At 44.5% G+C, this 15,995-nt stretch overlaps 1 protein-coding gene across 1 annotated transcript in view; it reads right to left on the reverse strand.

Annotated features, from left to right (window-relative positions):
• ncanb (neurocan b) overlaps positions 1-15,995 on the reverse strand; it is a 256,911-nt gene that overhangs the window by 63,766 nt on the left and 177,150 nt on the right. Inside the window, exon 10 of the mRNA XM_088348929.1 lies at positions 6,290-6,406. Within this exon, the coding sequence (XP_088205055.1) occupies positions 6,290-6,406 (117 nt within the window). The remainder of the gene's footprint in view (positions 1-6,289; positions 6,407-15,995) is intronic.

Below are 15,995 nucleotides of genomic sequence, written 5' to 3' on the forward strand. Positions count from 1 at the left end.
TTATTTTCTGTCCTGTTTAATATCGGTTTCCAGTTTCGTTCCCGTCTATTTTTGTCCTGTTTATTATTCCCTCCAGTTTTCGTTCCCGTCTAGTTTGTCCTGTTTATTTTCGATAGCCTGTTTCATTATCTATCCTGTCTGTCCCGTCCTGTCCTGTATCGACCCCATTTGTCCGATATCAACTCGGGCGATTGGTATCTATCTCGTCGGCCTCTGGCTTCCTATCATTTAACGCCAGACTGCTGCCTAACGTGCACGACTCCCCATTTCCCGTAAAATAAAAGGCTTGTGTGAGTAACGGCACGCGTTTGGGTCCTGATCCTGTTCTGGTTCATGACATGGAGTTGTATGTGTTTTTTTCTGTTCTTTTCTACGTGTTACAGCATGTCACAAAAGTGAGTGCACCCCTCACATTTCACCAAAGCCTCACAAATTGCCACCGGAATTCTCTTCCACTCGTCCATGACAACATGACTGTCATGATTACCGATATGCTTCACCTGCGCCCACTTCGTTGGGGCCAACTCCCTCGGACTCTGATTGGCTCTGTCCCTATCCAAACCCACTCTTATCTGTCTCCTGTTGTCAGTCCGTCTGCGAACCTCAGTTTACACTAGGCAAGCCTTTTTTTTCGACCCTGACTCCAACATGTTCTTTGCTCCTGTCTGTTCTCCGGCTTCGACCCGATTTTTTATCCCCGACCACGTCTACTCTCCTTTCCTGGCTTATGACTCGCTTCCGACTCCACCACGTTTTTTGCTCTCCTGTCCCGGCTACTGACCCGTTTTTCCGTTCCTGACACCGCCATCGCTCGCCACGAAAGTCCCACTTCCGGGTTCAGAGCGACCTACTTCCCGCGCCCAGCGATCACCAGATCGTGGGCGCAACCCGTTCTCTTCTTTCAATAAAACTTGTGAGAAACGTACGCAATTGGGTCCTGATTCTGTTCTGGTCCCGACATGCAGGTTACTTATACAAGCCTTGAACAAACTTATATAAACCTTAAAAATACATTTGATACAAAATATAGCATACAAGCAACTTACAAACAGATTCAACTTACGAACGAGTGTCCGGAACTCGTTCGTAAGTAGGGCAGCTGTCATGTCCTGCACGGTTGTCATGGTGCCCAGCTGGCCCCGCCCCTTGACACCGGCTGAGACGCATTGGACTGATTGCTTTTGGAGTACTCAAACGCTTTACCTTATTGAAGACCAGTTCATGCCTATTTGATCAGAGTAGTGCCGAGTTTGTAATTTTGATTGCTTTTGAACCTGTTTTGTTTTGTTTTTGGTCCGTTTGAGTGTTGGACAACTTTTCTTTCCTAATTAAAGTGAAAGATCGTCTACGCATACGAGTTCCGACTTCTTGCTTCCCGGTCCGCTTCTTGACAGCAGCGTGTCTGAGGACAAAGACTAGGAACCTTCCCGTGGTGTCCTGCGAAGGGCTCTTTCCCGAGGGAGCCTTACGAATCCAACTCAATCCACTCAGACTCGCTCTCTCTTTCTTTCTTGGTCCTCTCTCCTTCTTTGTCTCTCCTTTTCTCTCTTCCCCCTTTACACTCTTGTCCCTCATTTTCTCTATCCCTCTATTTCCTACTCTCTCCCCACCTCTCTCACTCTCTTTTCTCCCTTTTTGCGTTTTACTCTGTCTGTCTTTCTCTCTTTCTATCTGTCCCTCTCTTTCTCTCTCTTCTACTCTCCCCTCTCTGTTCTTCTTAGGGCGGGCGACTTCGAGAGCAACCCTGGCCCCCAGTCCAAATACCAGTGGTGCTTTCGAACCATTCGCTGCGACCACACCCCAATCACCTGTACTACCTGCCCACGGGGCTTCCATAAATCATGCACCGGCCTGTCCGAACGTACTAAGGTCTTCAGAGGCTTCGTATGCTTGGTTTGCTTGGGTCCCACCCCATCAGGCCTGGCGGCACAGGACAGTCGCAGCCCCCTCTCCTTCGGAGAACTACGGAGCCTCCCACGAGCGAGTCTAGCGCTGCTAAGGATTACCTTAGGCGCCTTGAGTGACTCAACAACAACAACAACAGCAGCAGCTTCTGTATATTTATTCATTTCTATACAATAAGAACAATAGAGGTCCTAACACAGACCCTTGAGGGACTCCACAGCTGATGATGTAATAGTCAAAACAACGTACAACAGTGAGTCCTTCTTTGTATTTATACAATATTAATAATAATGCAACATATCTATATTTTACTTCCACAATTTCACTTGCTCACTTTCTCGAGCTACTTGCAAAGCTTTCCCCCGTTTTCTCGGAAGTTTCCCCTCGCACTTTATTCGCAATCCATATTCACACCCGATTTGTGTGCAAGTGTGTACGTGCAAGAAAGACCCCCTTGTGGACAGCTGATAAGACCCCCCCATCGCTTCCCGAGTCCTCACCGGGGAATCAATTGAAGTCACTTTCTACGTGCTCAGCTTTTAGAAGCTTCATTTTCAGCTTCAGCCATCAACCTAGATAAGAGCACGCATGAAAAAAAATCGCGTCGCCAAAGGATAGAGGGTAACAACAATTCGCGCTCATTAACATCCAAAAACGTTTCAGACCCCGGCTAACCCTGTTGCGGGATATTTCGTCTTAAAAGGATGCAAAAAAAGGTGAGTTTAATCCCCCGAATGGCTTTGTATAAAATGATAATAACACACCCATACACAACAAAACACACATGTTTTTAAGGCTCAGGTGGTCCCGGCGTAGTCGAATTCTGGCTCGGGTCGGGATGCGGGTGCACTCAATCATATGCTGATTGAGGAGAGCATCCTCCCGGATGAATTAATGAGGCGTGTGGAGGATGGAGGCAGAGGGAGCCAATCAGAAGAGCCGGTGAAGGGCCTCCTCAACTGCCGACAAACTGTGACAAAGCCCTGCTCATCAATCACGGGAAAGAGGCTCTCTGCCTGCCGCATCATCTGTATCTCGGCTTCGCTCCGTTCACACGAGATGACTTGTTTATTTTGGACGCAATCTTTATCGTTTTGAACAGAAAGCGTTCTGCGTACTGAGAGTTTTGTCACGGTTGCCATGGCGCCCAATTGGCCCCGCCCGTGTGGCGCCAGCTGAGACTTATTAACAGATTGGCTTTCCGTCTTTTTAAGCTCATGAAATGAAATGAAATGAATGATCCGTGCGCGCTCTTTTAATTGTCAGTCCGTCAACGAACTTCTGCCCCGCAAGACGTAGGTTTCGACACGGTCCTGTTCCTGTCGGTATTTCCTGTCTGGTATTGTTCCCGTTTCTTTTGTCCTGTTTAATTTCGGTTTCCGGTTTTGTTTCAGTGTATTTTTGTCCTGTTTATTATGTTCTCCAGTTTTTGTACCCGTCTAGTTCCTCCTGTTTATTTTGGATATCCTGATTCATTATCTGTCCTGTCCGGTATCGACCCCATCTGTCCGATATCGACTCGGGCAATTGTTAGCAAGGTAGCAAGCGCTGGCAATGCCATCCAGCCGATACCGGATAGGACGAGATAGACAGGATTGATATAGAAACAGGATATCAAAATTAAATAGGACATATCAAAATTAAATAGGACAAACTAGACAGGAACGAAAACTGGAGAGAATAATAAACAGGACATAAAATAGACAGGAACAAAACTGGAAACCGATATTAAACAGGACAAAATAAATGGGAACAATACCAGACAGGAAATACTGACAGGAACAGGACCGTTTTGAAACCTACGTCTTGCGGGGCAGAAGTTCGTTGACGGACTGACAATTAAAAGAGCGCGCACTGAGCTTAAAAAGACGGAAAGCCAATCTGTTAATAATTTTCAGCTGGCGCCACACGGGCGGGGCCAATTGGGCGCCATGGCAACCGTGACAAAAATTTCCGTGCGCAGAACGCGCAGGCAACAGGATCGAGTCGGAACCCACATCTTACGGGGCAGTGGTTCGTTGACAGACTGACAAACGGAGAGTGAGAACACTGAACTTAAATAGAAGGAAAGCCAATCTGTCAATGAGCCGCAGCTGGCGCCACACACACGGGCCAATTGGGCGCCATGGCAAAGAATGATCAATATCTACTATGAAGGAGTGCAATTGACCCTCAGTTACTTTTCTTTTCTTAGCAAATATTTGCCCAGGTGCATGACTCACTGAGAACAGGCCCGCGATCCACTTACTGTCACGACCAGAACGGAATTAGGACCCAGATGCGTAACGTTAACCACAAGTTTAATGAGATAAAGAGGAAAGGCAGCGCTGGAGAATTGGAACGTGTTCCGAACACGGAAATTGATCTTCTGGAGCGGGAGATCGTGGTGTCGAGGATGGAAAAAAACAGGTCGAAAGCCGGGACAGGAGAGCAAAACGTGGTCGGGATCAAAAAACAGGTCGTAAGCCGGGACAGGAAAGCAAAAAATGATCGGGGTCAAAAAACAGGTCGTACCCAGAGACAAACAGGGAAATCAGGAACGGACAGGTGGAAAAACGTGAGACCGATGGGAGTCAGAGTCAAAGTGCTTGCCTCATAGAAACAGAGGTTCGCTGACGGACTGACAACAGGCGAGTGAAAGGAGGTTAAAAAAGATGGGGAACCAATCAGGTAGCCTTTAGCGGCTGGCGGAAACGATACTAATCAGTCATCATGACCCACCTTTTGAGAAACATTGGTATAAAACATCTGAAAACAAAAATATATCTTGATGCAGACCATCTCTGAGGTCAAAAGCACCAACCCGGTTACTCAAGCTTGAATCGAATTCATTTCATGCATGGAAAGTGTCGAGCATTGGGGCGCGAATAACTGCATTGGCCTCTGACAGGAAAACACACAAATAGGTGTACCTTTGTGTCATTGTGCGACCACGCCAGGAAATGAGAGCGGCACCGGGGGGGAAGGGCCACACTCGACGCAGGCACGACGAGCCGATAAGAGCGACGGATGAGGGACAATTAGAGTGATGGGACAAATTGAAGAATCATGAAAGAAGGCGGTAAAAAATAGGAGGAGGTGGGCGCTCGTGGTGTTGATAGGGTAGAGAAGGGGGGATTTTTCTTACTCGGATTTTTATCGTCATGATTGAAAAAGTAGCCAGAAAGCGGAGTGGGAGGAAATCAAATCAGTTTGCTTCCTGTCGAGCAGGGTTGCAAATGGCGGACATGTGGCAGATAGGAGGCTTTGTCGGCAGGGAGGTTCTTTTTTTCATAGATCGGGGCGAGCGGGGGTTACGGAATTCTTCTAATATACAGTACATCTCAGAGGCAAGCAGAAATAATCCAATGGTTATTTTACATGAAAGATTGGCCCCGCCCGTGTGGCAACAGCTGCGATCAGGACCCAAATGCGTGATGTTTCTCTCGCCTTTTATTTTTTACGGGAAATGGGGAGTCATGCACGTCAGGCAGCAGTGTGGCGTGGAATGATAGGAAGCCAGAGGCCGACGAGATCGATACCAATTGCCCAAGCGGATATCGGACGGATGGGGTCGATACCGGACAGGACGGGACAGACAGGATTGATATCAAAACAGGATATCGAAATTAAACAGGACAAAAACAGCCGGAAGCAAAACTGGAACCCGTAATCAAACAGGACAAAAATAAACGGGAACAATACCGGACTGGAAATATCAACAGGAAAACAGGACCGAGTCAGAACCCACGTCTTGTGGGCAGAAGTTTGTTTGACGGGCTGACAACCGAAGCAAGAGAGCGCTGAGCTTTATATAAACAGAAAGTCACACGGGCGGGGCCAATTGGGCACCATGGCAACCGTGACACACACAGGCGCGGCCAATTGTGCGCCATGGCAACCATGACACAGAACACGAAACAAGTACATGTTAGAATTATATTATCGCACAATAAAAAGAACAAGTGAGATATCATATAAAAAAACAAGGAATAAAGTAATTATTTGCCTCCCGTTACTTGAAAAACTGATCCAATGATGTCTGCTTTCGTCAGCTTTGAATTGCAGACATCATAATGAGCGATATCCTGACCTGTTGTTGGGTCTAAAACGACCACTGAATTGTATTCACATTTAGTTTCTTTCGTCTTTTATTAGCGTATTTGGTATTGGAGTAATCCAAAAGTAATTGAAAGTAATCCAGTTAAAGTAACCCTGCCTAGAACGAATTAAATTCGTAAGTAGAGGTAGCATTGTATGGTTTGGCTTTGATTTCCCAAGGCTACCCTGTGCAATGTCGTGTTCAGTGTCGTACAGCTGCTCAATGTCCTGCCAACATATGGCTCCATCTGTTGACCCGGGCCCCAACCCAGGTTTAGAGGGGCGGGGGGTAGTCTGGACTCACCGATTTCGCAGTTCTCCCCGGAGTATCCCTCCGGGCAGTAGCAGCTATAGCCGTCACCCTCCTGCAGGCAGCTCCCTCCGTGGAGGCACGGGTCGGTCTGGCACGGGTTGTTTTCGTCTGCGGAAACACAGAGTGCATAATTTAATCCTTGACAGAGAAAAAGCATTACGGGGTTGTTGACAAACTGCGGCGGTAAATGAGGCAAACGGCCCCGTCTTTTTCCGTTTTCTCGCCAAATGCTTGCCGTGTCACGCCACTTTTCATTGGGAAGGGAGCAATGTTGCCTGGAAGCTTGCACGGGTCTCAGAAATCAACAAAAAAATCAATGAGCGTCGCTTGGAATAATGGTAAGCGACATCAATCACTAAATACTAGCAAACGTACGCAAAACCTGAGTATCCGGCAAAAATATTTGTTTACGTTTGAATGAATTAACTCATGGAATATTGGAAATTCTTGACAGTTTTTTACAACAACTGTCATGATTACTGATCTGACTCCGTTGTCCCTGCTCATTTGGCGCCAGTCGCCGCGGGTTCTGATTGGCTCCTTGTCAGTATTCGAACCCGGTCCTGTCTGTCCCTGTTTTCAGTCCGTCTGCGAACCTCAGTGTATGCTAGGCAAGCCTTTTTCGACCCTGACTCCCACCTGTCCCCTTTTACTCCTGTCTGTCTCCGGCTACGACCTGATTTGATCCTGACCACGTCTGCTCTCCCGTCCCGGCTTACGACCTCTTTTGTCCCCGACTACATCTTCTCTCCCATTCTGGCTTACGACTCGCTTCCGACCACGCCTTGCTCTCCCAGTCCCGGCTACCGAACCTCTGTTGTTACAAGGCAAGCATTTTACCGTGACTCCCGCCTGTCCTGTTTTTGCACCCGTTTTTCCACCCTGATCTCCCCGTTTTGTCGTTTGATTCCGTTTTGTCTTTTGGTTCCAACCACGTTTGCTCTCCCCTCGCGGCTTACGACCTGGTTTTGATCCCGACCATGTTTTTGCTCTCCTGTCCCTGCTATCGACCTGTTTTTCCATCCCTGACACCGCCATCGCTCGCTACGGAAGATACACTTCCGTGTTCGGATCACAATCAGAGTACGAGAGCGACTCGCTTCCTGGGTCCAGCAAACACCGGATCGTGGGCGCAGCCTATCCTCTTCCCTTCAATAAAACTTGTGGTTAAACGCTACGCAACTGGGTCTGTTTCCGTTCCGGTCCTGACAACAACTATTTCATGAGAATATATTTTGTCAGACAGTACTAACATTTTGTGGGAATTATTTAGTGGGTTGCATAATACAGAACTGTATCTAATCAGACTTTAGTGGAGGTACAATGTTTAGCAACAAGATTGACTTTTTCTCCATTTTCCTCGCTTATTTCTTCTACTTTTTTAAAGTTCCTTTTTTCTTTAATTTTTTCTCATTTTTTAATTATTTCCAAGCTTTTTACTTTTTGTATTATTGGTAGTAGTAGTACTACTTTTGTTTTGGTTCTCTATTTTCTTGTTTTCTTTTGTTATTATTTGTTCTCCCCCCCCAAGCTTGTTACCTCTTTTTATTGCTTTTTCCTCTTTTTCTCATTTGTTCCCATTTTTTTTTCTTTTCTCTCTTTCCCCTTTTTTTCTTCTTCTCCTTTTCTTTTTTTCTTTTTAGTTTGGGTAATTTTTTTATGTTTGGAGTTTATTCCCCCCTTTCTTTTTTAAGTCATTTTATGCATAATGTTTCACGATAATTGTTAATATACGGATTAGAGCGGCAAAAACAATCAGAAGAGGTATGAGAGTCAAAAGAGTCGATTCGTTTTAGTGAGTCGAGCCGAAAAAGCCGGTTCTCGAAAAATTGACCTATACTTGTAAACATATTGCCATATTTCAGCCTCCAAACTTATGGATACAATTTTTAATAGATTCAATTGTGAATTTGTTCCATTTTGTATATCCACAACCCTCTCTTTTAAAAATTGTGGATAGCCATTTTTTCGATACCCTGATCATTTCATCCAGAGCGCATACCTTTTTTTCTAATTTTATTTTGAAACTTTGTTATAATTTCCTTGACTGAACTGCCCTTCTCCAGCTCTATTTATCTGTGTCTGAATACTCGGTCTGGTCCCAGAAATGGAACATCTTAGCTGTGTATGCCTGCAGGTCATCCAATGTGATCTTGGGCCTCTTGGTTGCTTCTCTGATGTGTTTTCCTTGTTTGGGCCGAAAGTTTAGTGGGGCGGCCATGTCTTGGTAGGTTTGCAGTTGTTTTATGCTTTGTCCTTTTTCATGAAATTGCTCCTACAGTGGTCCGGGAGATGTGTAAATGTTGTGAAATCTTCTCATATATTCTTGTAACTTGATCCTGGACCTGCCTGGTTTGTTCTTTGGTTTTCATATTGGTAGTTTCTCCTTTCACAGACCTCTGAGCCCATCACAGAGAAGGTGTATTTCAACTGGGACTTAATACTTCTATAAACCTTAAACATACAAAATATAGCACTGAAGCAACTTACGAACAAATTCAACTTACGAACGATCTCCTTTGTAAGTAGGGCAGCGTCTGTATACTCCATTTACTAGTATGATGCGAGAAAAGATAGCAGGAAAAAAAAGAAATGAAAATTTGGTGAAAGAATTGTAAGAACCGTACAACCTTTGCAATAGTACACGAGTCAATTCATTCAAAAGAGAAAAATCGTTTTGCATTGCCGAAAACTCAGCAAAATGTCAAGTTTTGGACATGTTTGATCATGACTTAGTTGCCACACTAGGGATTGCCGTTGCTCACTGTTGTGAAAATGACAGGGAATATTGCTACTGGGTCCTGTCTCCGTTTCTGGCTCGTGACAAAAACCTCAAATAATCCGAATCATCTCCCGAAAAGCCTCACACAAACATTGTCACTCCACCCCAAACAGATCCCAAGCAGATGATGTTCAATTTCCTGCAAGATGAGGAGCCGCCATGACAAGGCGCACACTAGAGCGCAACGTGTCACGGCAGGAAACCGCAGAGAACCTCATCCATCACCGCAAGGTTAACGACAAACGTCAGGAGAAGCGTAAATGTCAAGCCCGGGAAGCTGGAAATTTGAGAAAGGGCCTCCTCGTCCCTCAAATTAGCGAGCGGATGATGTTTACGAATCACGGAATCGACTCGCGGCCCGGGAAGCCTCGGGGCAGAAACTCTGAAAACGGTTTCCTTGTGGAGGAGGGCTTAGAGCAGGGGTGTCAAACTCCTTTGAACTCGGGGGGGGGGCACACCATAGAACAAACAGTCCCTCGGGGGCCGGACTAGTAGATTAAAGAGAAAGAAAAAGAGATAAAGAAATAAGAGAATGGGTAGGGGGAAAGAAAGACAAAGAGAGAGAGGGAGAGAGCGTGAGAAACAAAAGATAAAAAGTCGCGAGAGAAGCGGAAAAGAAAAGGAGAGGAAAAAAGAAATCCAAAGAGAAATAGAAAGACAGAAGGAGAGAAAAGAGAAAGGAAAGCGCAAAGGGTAGGAAGAGAGAAAGAGAAAAGAGACAAAGAGCAACAAAGGAAGAGAAAAAGAGAGATAAAGAATTAAGAGAAAGAGGGAGGGAGGGACAAAGAAAGAAAAAGAGAGAGGGGGAGAGAGCGTGAGAAACAAAAGAGGTAAAAGGTTGCGAGAGAGGGGGAAAAGAAAGGGAAAGGAAGAAAGAAATCCAAAGAGAAGTAGAAAGACAGAAGGAGAGAAAAGAGAAAAGAATGCGCAAAGGGTAGGAAGAGAGAAAGAGAAAAGAGAAAAAAAACAAAGGAAGAGAAAAAGAGAGAAAAATAAATAAGATGAAGAGGGAGGGAGGGACAAAGAAAGAAAAAGTGAGAGAGGGAGAGAGCGTGAGAAACAAAAGATAAAAAGTCGTGAGAGAGGGGAAAAAGAAAGGGAGAGGAAGAAAGAAATCCAAAGAGAAATAGAAAGACAGAAGGAGAGAAAAGAGAAAAGAAAGCGCGAAGGGTATGAAGAGAGAAAGAGAAAAGGATAAAAGGAAGTTGGAGCAAAAGAAGTTAAAAGGACACAGAGAGAGAAAGAGACAAAGAGCAACAAAGGAAGAGAAAAAGAGACACACAGAGGGTGAAAGAGACAGAGAGTGGGAGAAAGGGGGTGGAAAAGAGAGAGAGAGAGAGAGAGAGAGAGAAAGAGAGAGAGAGAGAGAAAGAAACACAAGAGATAAAAAGTTGTGAGAGAGGGGAAAAAGAAAGGGAGAGGAAAAAAGAAATCCAAAGAGAAATAGAAAGACAGAAGGAGAGAAAAGAGAAAGGAAAGCGCAAAGGGTAGGAAGAGAGAAAGAGAAAAGAGACAAAGAGCAACAAAGGAAGAGAAAAAGAGAGATAAAGAAATAAGAGAAAGAGGGAGGGACAAAGAAAGAAAAAGAGAGAGGGGGAGAGAGCGTGAGAAACAAAAGAGGTAAAAGGTTGCGAGAGAGGGGGAAAAGAAAGGGAAAGGAAGAAAGAAATCCAAAGAGAAGTAGAAAGACAGAAGGAGAGAAAAGAGAAAAGAAAGCGCAAAGGGTATGAAGAGAGAAAGAGAAAAGAGAAAAAAAACAAAGGAAGAGAAAAAGAGAGAAAAATAAATAAGATGAAGAGGGAGGGAGGGACAAAGAAAAAAAAGTGAGAGAGGGAGAGAGCGTGAGAAACAAAAGATAAAAAGTCGTGAGAGAGGGGAAAAAGAAAGGGAGAGGAAGAAAGAAATCCAAAGAGAAATAGAAATACAGAAGGAGAGAAAAGAAAGCGCAAGGGTAGGAAGAGAGAAAGGGAAAAGAGAAAAAAGAAGTTAGAGCAAAAGAAGTTAAAAAGACACAGAGAGAGAAAGAGAAAAAGAGCAACAAAGGAAGAGAAAAAGAGAGACACAGAGAGTGAAAGAGACAGACAGAGAGTGGGAGAAAAGGGGTGGAAAAGAGAGAGAGAGAAAAAGAAATACAAGTGTCTTTGTTCGAGGCACCTGGCTTTGGCAACATCAAGTTGACATATTTCAACCCGTAGCTCATTCTTCTCTTGCGCTTCTCTGAGTGCTATCTCCGGGCCGGATTCAATCCCTTAGCGGACCTGATCTGGCCCGCGGGCCGCCTTGTTAACACCTATGGCTTAGAGACATCGAAATGCTTTTAATGCAGGTGCTTTACTTTTCTCTCCGATTCCGGCAGAGTTCTTGCAGGGGGATTAAAATTGCATGTAAAAAAAAATGGAAGTGGGGGGGGGAATGGGAAGCAACGGAATTAAAGCGTTTTTCTCCCTAAGTACGACTAAACTGCGCCTTGCCCGACTCCTGAAAATAAACCCTGCATGAAAAACTTGATTTATGTTGTGAGGGTCTGCAAAACGGGTTGCGGGGTTCTCGGAGCACTTCCCGGCAGTGCGGTGCCGTTAAAGATAAGTACTCCATCGAGTAAGTATTTATCTCTATCTGGTACGGGAAAAAAATGCTCCACCGGGCGTTTTAATGACGGAGTGGACGATGCGTTTATCGGAATTCGTCCTGCGCTCGCCGTCCATCTGATTTTGCATTTAGAGCTAGCATGGATGTGCTGGCACCTGGCGCGCCCATGGGAGGAGTCATCACGCCCATGGGAGGAGTCAGCACGCCCATGGGAGGAGCCGGCACGCCAGCTTGTGAAAAGTCAAGTCAAGTCATTTTTATTTGTATAGCTCTTAATCACAAAGAGTCTCAAAGGGCTTCACAGGTTATTACACAGACTATTTTTTCAGACTATTATGACACCATCCCCTGATCTGGAACCAGCATGAGGGCAAGGGAAAAACTCAAAAACCTCAACATGAGGAAAATGAAGAAACCTTGAGAAGACGTGGGAATATAGGAGGAACGAGAGAGACAATCGAGAAAGGAGGCTCGACGAAGAGCGACAATAATTCGGCTAATTCGATGGAATTCACTTAGTTAAATACTTTAAGAAATGAAATCTGCCCCCGTGTGGAAATGCCGGTCCCTTGTTCATTTTTCCATAAAGAAACGAGCATGCATTGTTGGGCGAACGTAAGTTGTGTTTGGTTAATGGAGTCAGATAACTCATTTGAACAATTTGGTAAACCATACATTTTAATTTATTATTTCCTAACACTAATGATCCCTGTTCTTTGTATATAGACTGATTGGAAAGCACACAGGGTCGGGTCATTGGTGCGTTCCGTGTCAGGTTCGGTTCTGTTTTTGGGTATGTTTTTCTATACTAGAAAAACCCGACTTGAACACACTAGACCAGACCTGACCAAACTAGCCTACGCCTGACTAAACCAATCCAGAGTAGACTAAACTTAGACTACACTAAAACCAACCAGACCAGACATCACAAGAACAGACTAACTATACTAGACAAAATACAACACTAAAACCGCACAGACCAAACTAGCCTAGACCTAATTAAACCAGACCAGAGTAGACTAAACTTAGACTACACTAAAACCAACCAGACCAGACATCACAAGAACAGACTAACTATACTAGACAAAATACAACACTAAAACCGCACTGACCAAACTAGCCTAGACCTAATTAAACCAGACCAGAGTAGACTAAACTTAGACTACACTAAAACCAACCAGACCAGACATCACAAGAACAGACTAACTATACTAGACAAAATACAACACTAAAACCGCTCTGACCAAACTAGCCTAGACCTAATTAAACCAGACCAGAGTAGACTAAACTTAGACTACACTAAAACCAACCAGACCAGACATCACAAGAACAGACTAACTATACTAGACAAAATACAACACTAAAACCGCTCTGACCAAACTAGCCTAGACCTAATTAAACCAGACCAGAGTAGACTAAACTTAGACTACACTAAAACCAACCAGACCAGACATCACAAGAACAGACTAACTATACTAGACAAAATACAACACTAAAACCGCACTGACCAAACTAGCCTAGACCCAATTAAACCAGACCAGAGTAGACTAAACTTAGACTACACTAAAACCAACCAGACCAGACATCACAAGAACAGACTAACTATACTAGACAAAATACAACACTAAAACCGCACTGACCAAACTAGCTTAGACCTAATTAAACCAGACCAGAGTAGACTAAACTTAGACTACACTAAAACCAACCAGACCAGACATCACAAGAACAGACTAACTATACTAGACAAAATACAACACTAAACCGCACAGACCAAACTAGACGAGACCTAATTAAACCAGGCCAGAGTAGACTAAACTTAGACTAGACGAGTACAGACCAAACTATACTAGACATAACCAAAGTCATCCTAGCTAGCATGGATGTGCTCTCGCGCGTCGGTTAAACAGTGATTTGTTTACTCGCATGGATTTGTTATTTTCAGTTTTGACTCACTTTGAGTCGAGGGGTTGAAGCTGTCAGGGTCTGACAGGCCACCAGTGGGCGCCCAACTAGAGACACCTTAGCCCAATCAACCTAAACCTCTCCCTAATAAAGGATTTTATATTTTGTACGATCAAATCCAAATTACATTTAAATGCAAAAGATATTCACTGGCTGAGCTGTGGGGCAGGTCATTGCGACCTAGTGGAGGATGATGTTTACAGAAAACAGCAGGAACTGGGACAATGGCTGACTCAAGAGGAGCCTCTGTGACGCAGGAAGGCAGCCATTGTTTGGAGAAGTTGTTCTGATAAGCTCTGCTGATATGACTTTTTTAGACGTCGCGACGCCCTTCGGCGACGAGGTGGTGAAGCTGGCACCTGGCGCGCCCATGGGAGGAGTCGGCACGCCCATGGGAGGAGCCGGCACGCCAGCTTGTGAAAAGACTTTTGAATCTTTCTTCTGGGGCTGAGGTTTTGGCCGGATTCCTGGTCAGAACATGTCAGAGTGTGCAGTTTCCTCATGCGTGAGAAGATAAGCAGGACATGGTGGTTCCGCTTTTAAGCATATTTATTCCTCAACAGCAAGCAAACAAGAACACGGCTCCATTCAACACAACATGGCCATGGTAAACGTCTTACCGTAATACCACAAGTAAGAGCGCTATTAAATTGACAAATCTTGACAATTCCTAACCATTTCTCCATTTTCTTGTGTTTTCTGTGCGTCTACTTTGGAAAATGATATGCAAATGCACAGCCTTATTCGAGGCAGGCTTCTGATTGGCTGCCAGTAAGTATGCAAATTGCCAAAGCGAAAGAAAATTTCGGAATAAATCGTTTTATTTGTATAAAAAAAAATAAAAATGTTTTTTGTCCTGGAAAAAGTTGTCGGCCACCCGGGCAGAACACGCGTCGGATCGTTTGTGAACCTACGCTACACGCTAGGCAAACTTTTGTGACTCCTGACTCTATCCTGCCCCGTTTTCTGCCTGATACCTGTTGCCGACCTCTTTCCTGGACCCGTTTCTGGTTTTGCTCCTCCGTCCCGGCCATCGACCTGTTTTTTCTCGCTCTCGACATTGCCTTCGCTAAACACGGAAGTGCCACTTCCGCGTTCCTGCTATCTGCTACCCGTGACCATCGGTTCTTGGAAGCAAGTCCTGTTCTCCTTCTTAATAAAAACGGAGTAACGAACACAATTGGGTCCCGTCTCCGTTCCTGGTCCGTGACAATTTCAGACACTGATTACCTGGTTAAGATTTTTCAGACAAAAAACGCGGTCTACAGAGATAAAACCCATGCGAGCTCGGCAAAGATCTAAACAAAGTCTTTTGAACAAATGTCATCCAGTAGAACAGGGGTGTCAAACTCATTTTAACTCGGGGGCCACACCACAGAACAAACATTCTCTCAGGGGCCGGACTAATGAGGAAGGAAGAATGAAATGGAGAGATGGACAGAAAGAAACAAAGAAAGAAAGAGAGAAGGAAATGGAGAAAGAAAGAAAGAAAGAAAAAGAAAGAATGAAAGACTAATAGATTGAGGAGAAAGAAAAGAGAGAACGAAATAAGAGAAAAAGAGGGAGAGAAAAAGAGAGAGGGTGGGACAAATAAAAAAGAGAAAGGGAGAAAGAAAGAGAGAGAGGTAAAAAAAAGAGAGAGATAATATGAGAAACAAAAGAGAAAAAAGAAATTGTGAAAGAGGGGGAAAGAGAGAGAACAAGAAATCCAAATAGAAAGAGAGAAGGGGAGAAAGAGGGGGATGCAAGAGAGAGAGAAAAAAACAGAAAAGGAAATAAAAGGAAAAGAGAGCCAAAGAAAGTAAAAAGAGAAAAAGAGAAGAAGAGGAACAAAGAAAGAAATAGAGAGACAGAGCGAGTGAAAGAGAGAGAGATAGGTGAGAGCAGAAGGGAGGATGAGAGAGAGAGTGAAAGAGAGAGAGAAAGAAATACAAGTACAGCGTTTGTAAGAGGCACCTGGCTTTGGCAACATCAAGAGGACTTATTTCAACCTACAGCTCGTTTTTCTCTTGCGCTTCCCTCAGCTTTGTCTCGCGGGCCAGATTCAATCCCTTAGCGGGCCTTATCCGGCCCACGGGCCGGCAGTTTGACACCTGTGCAGTAGAACATTAGCACATGAATGGAGGATTGGGTTGTGATTCTGGAGCGTACTTTTATGTTTCTGCATCTCTTGAAGCTTTATGATTAATGACACACAGCTCTTAAAATAGGACCATCGCTCCATTTCCCCTTAAGAAAAAAGAGCACAATAAAAAAACCAGAGGGAAATATATATAAAAAAAAAAACATAAAATAAAGTAATTTTTTGCCTCCCGTTACTTGATAAACTGATCCAATGACGTCTGCTTTTGCCAGCTTTTGACG

This window comes from Urocampus carinirostris, chromosome 12 (genome assembly GCF_059441175.1).
Source record: "Urocampus carinirostris isolate Australia breed hairy pipefish chromosome 12, RoL_Ucar_1.0, whole genome shotgun sequence".
Taxonomy (NCBI): domain Eukaryota; kingdom Metazoa; phylum Chordata; class Actinopteri; order Syngnathiformes; family Syngnathidae; genus Urocampus; species Urocampus carinirostris.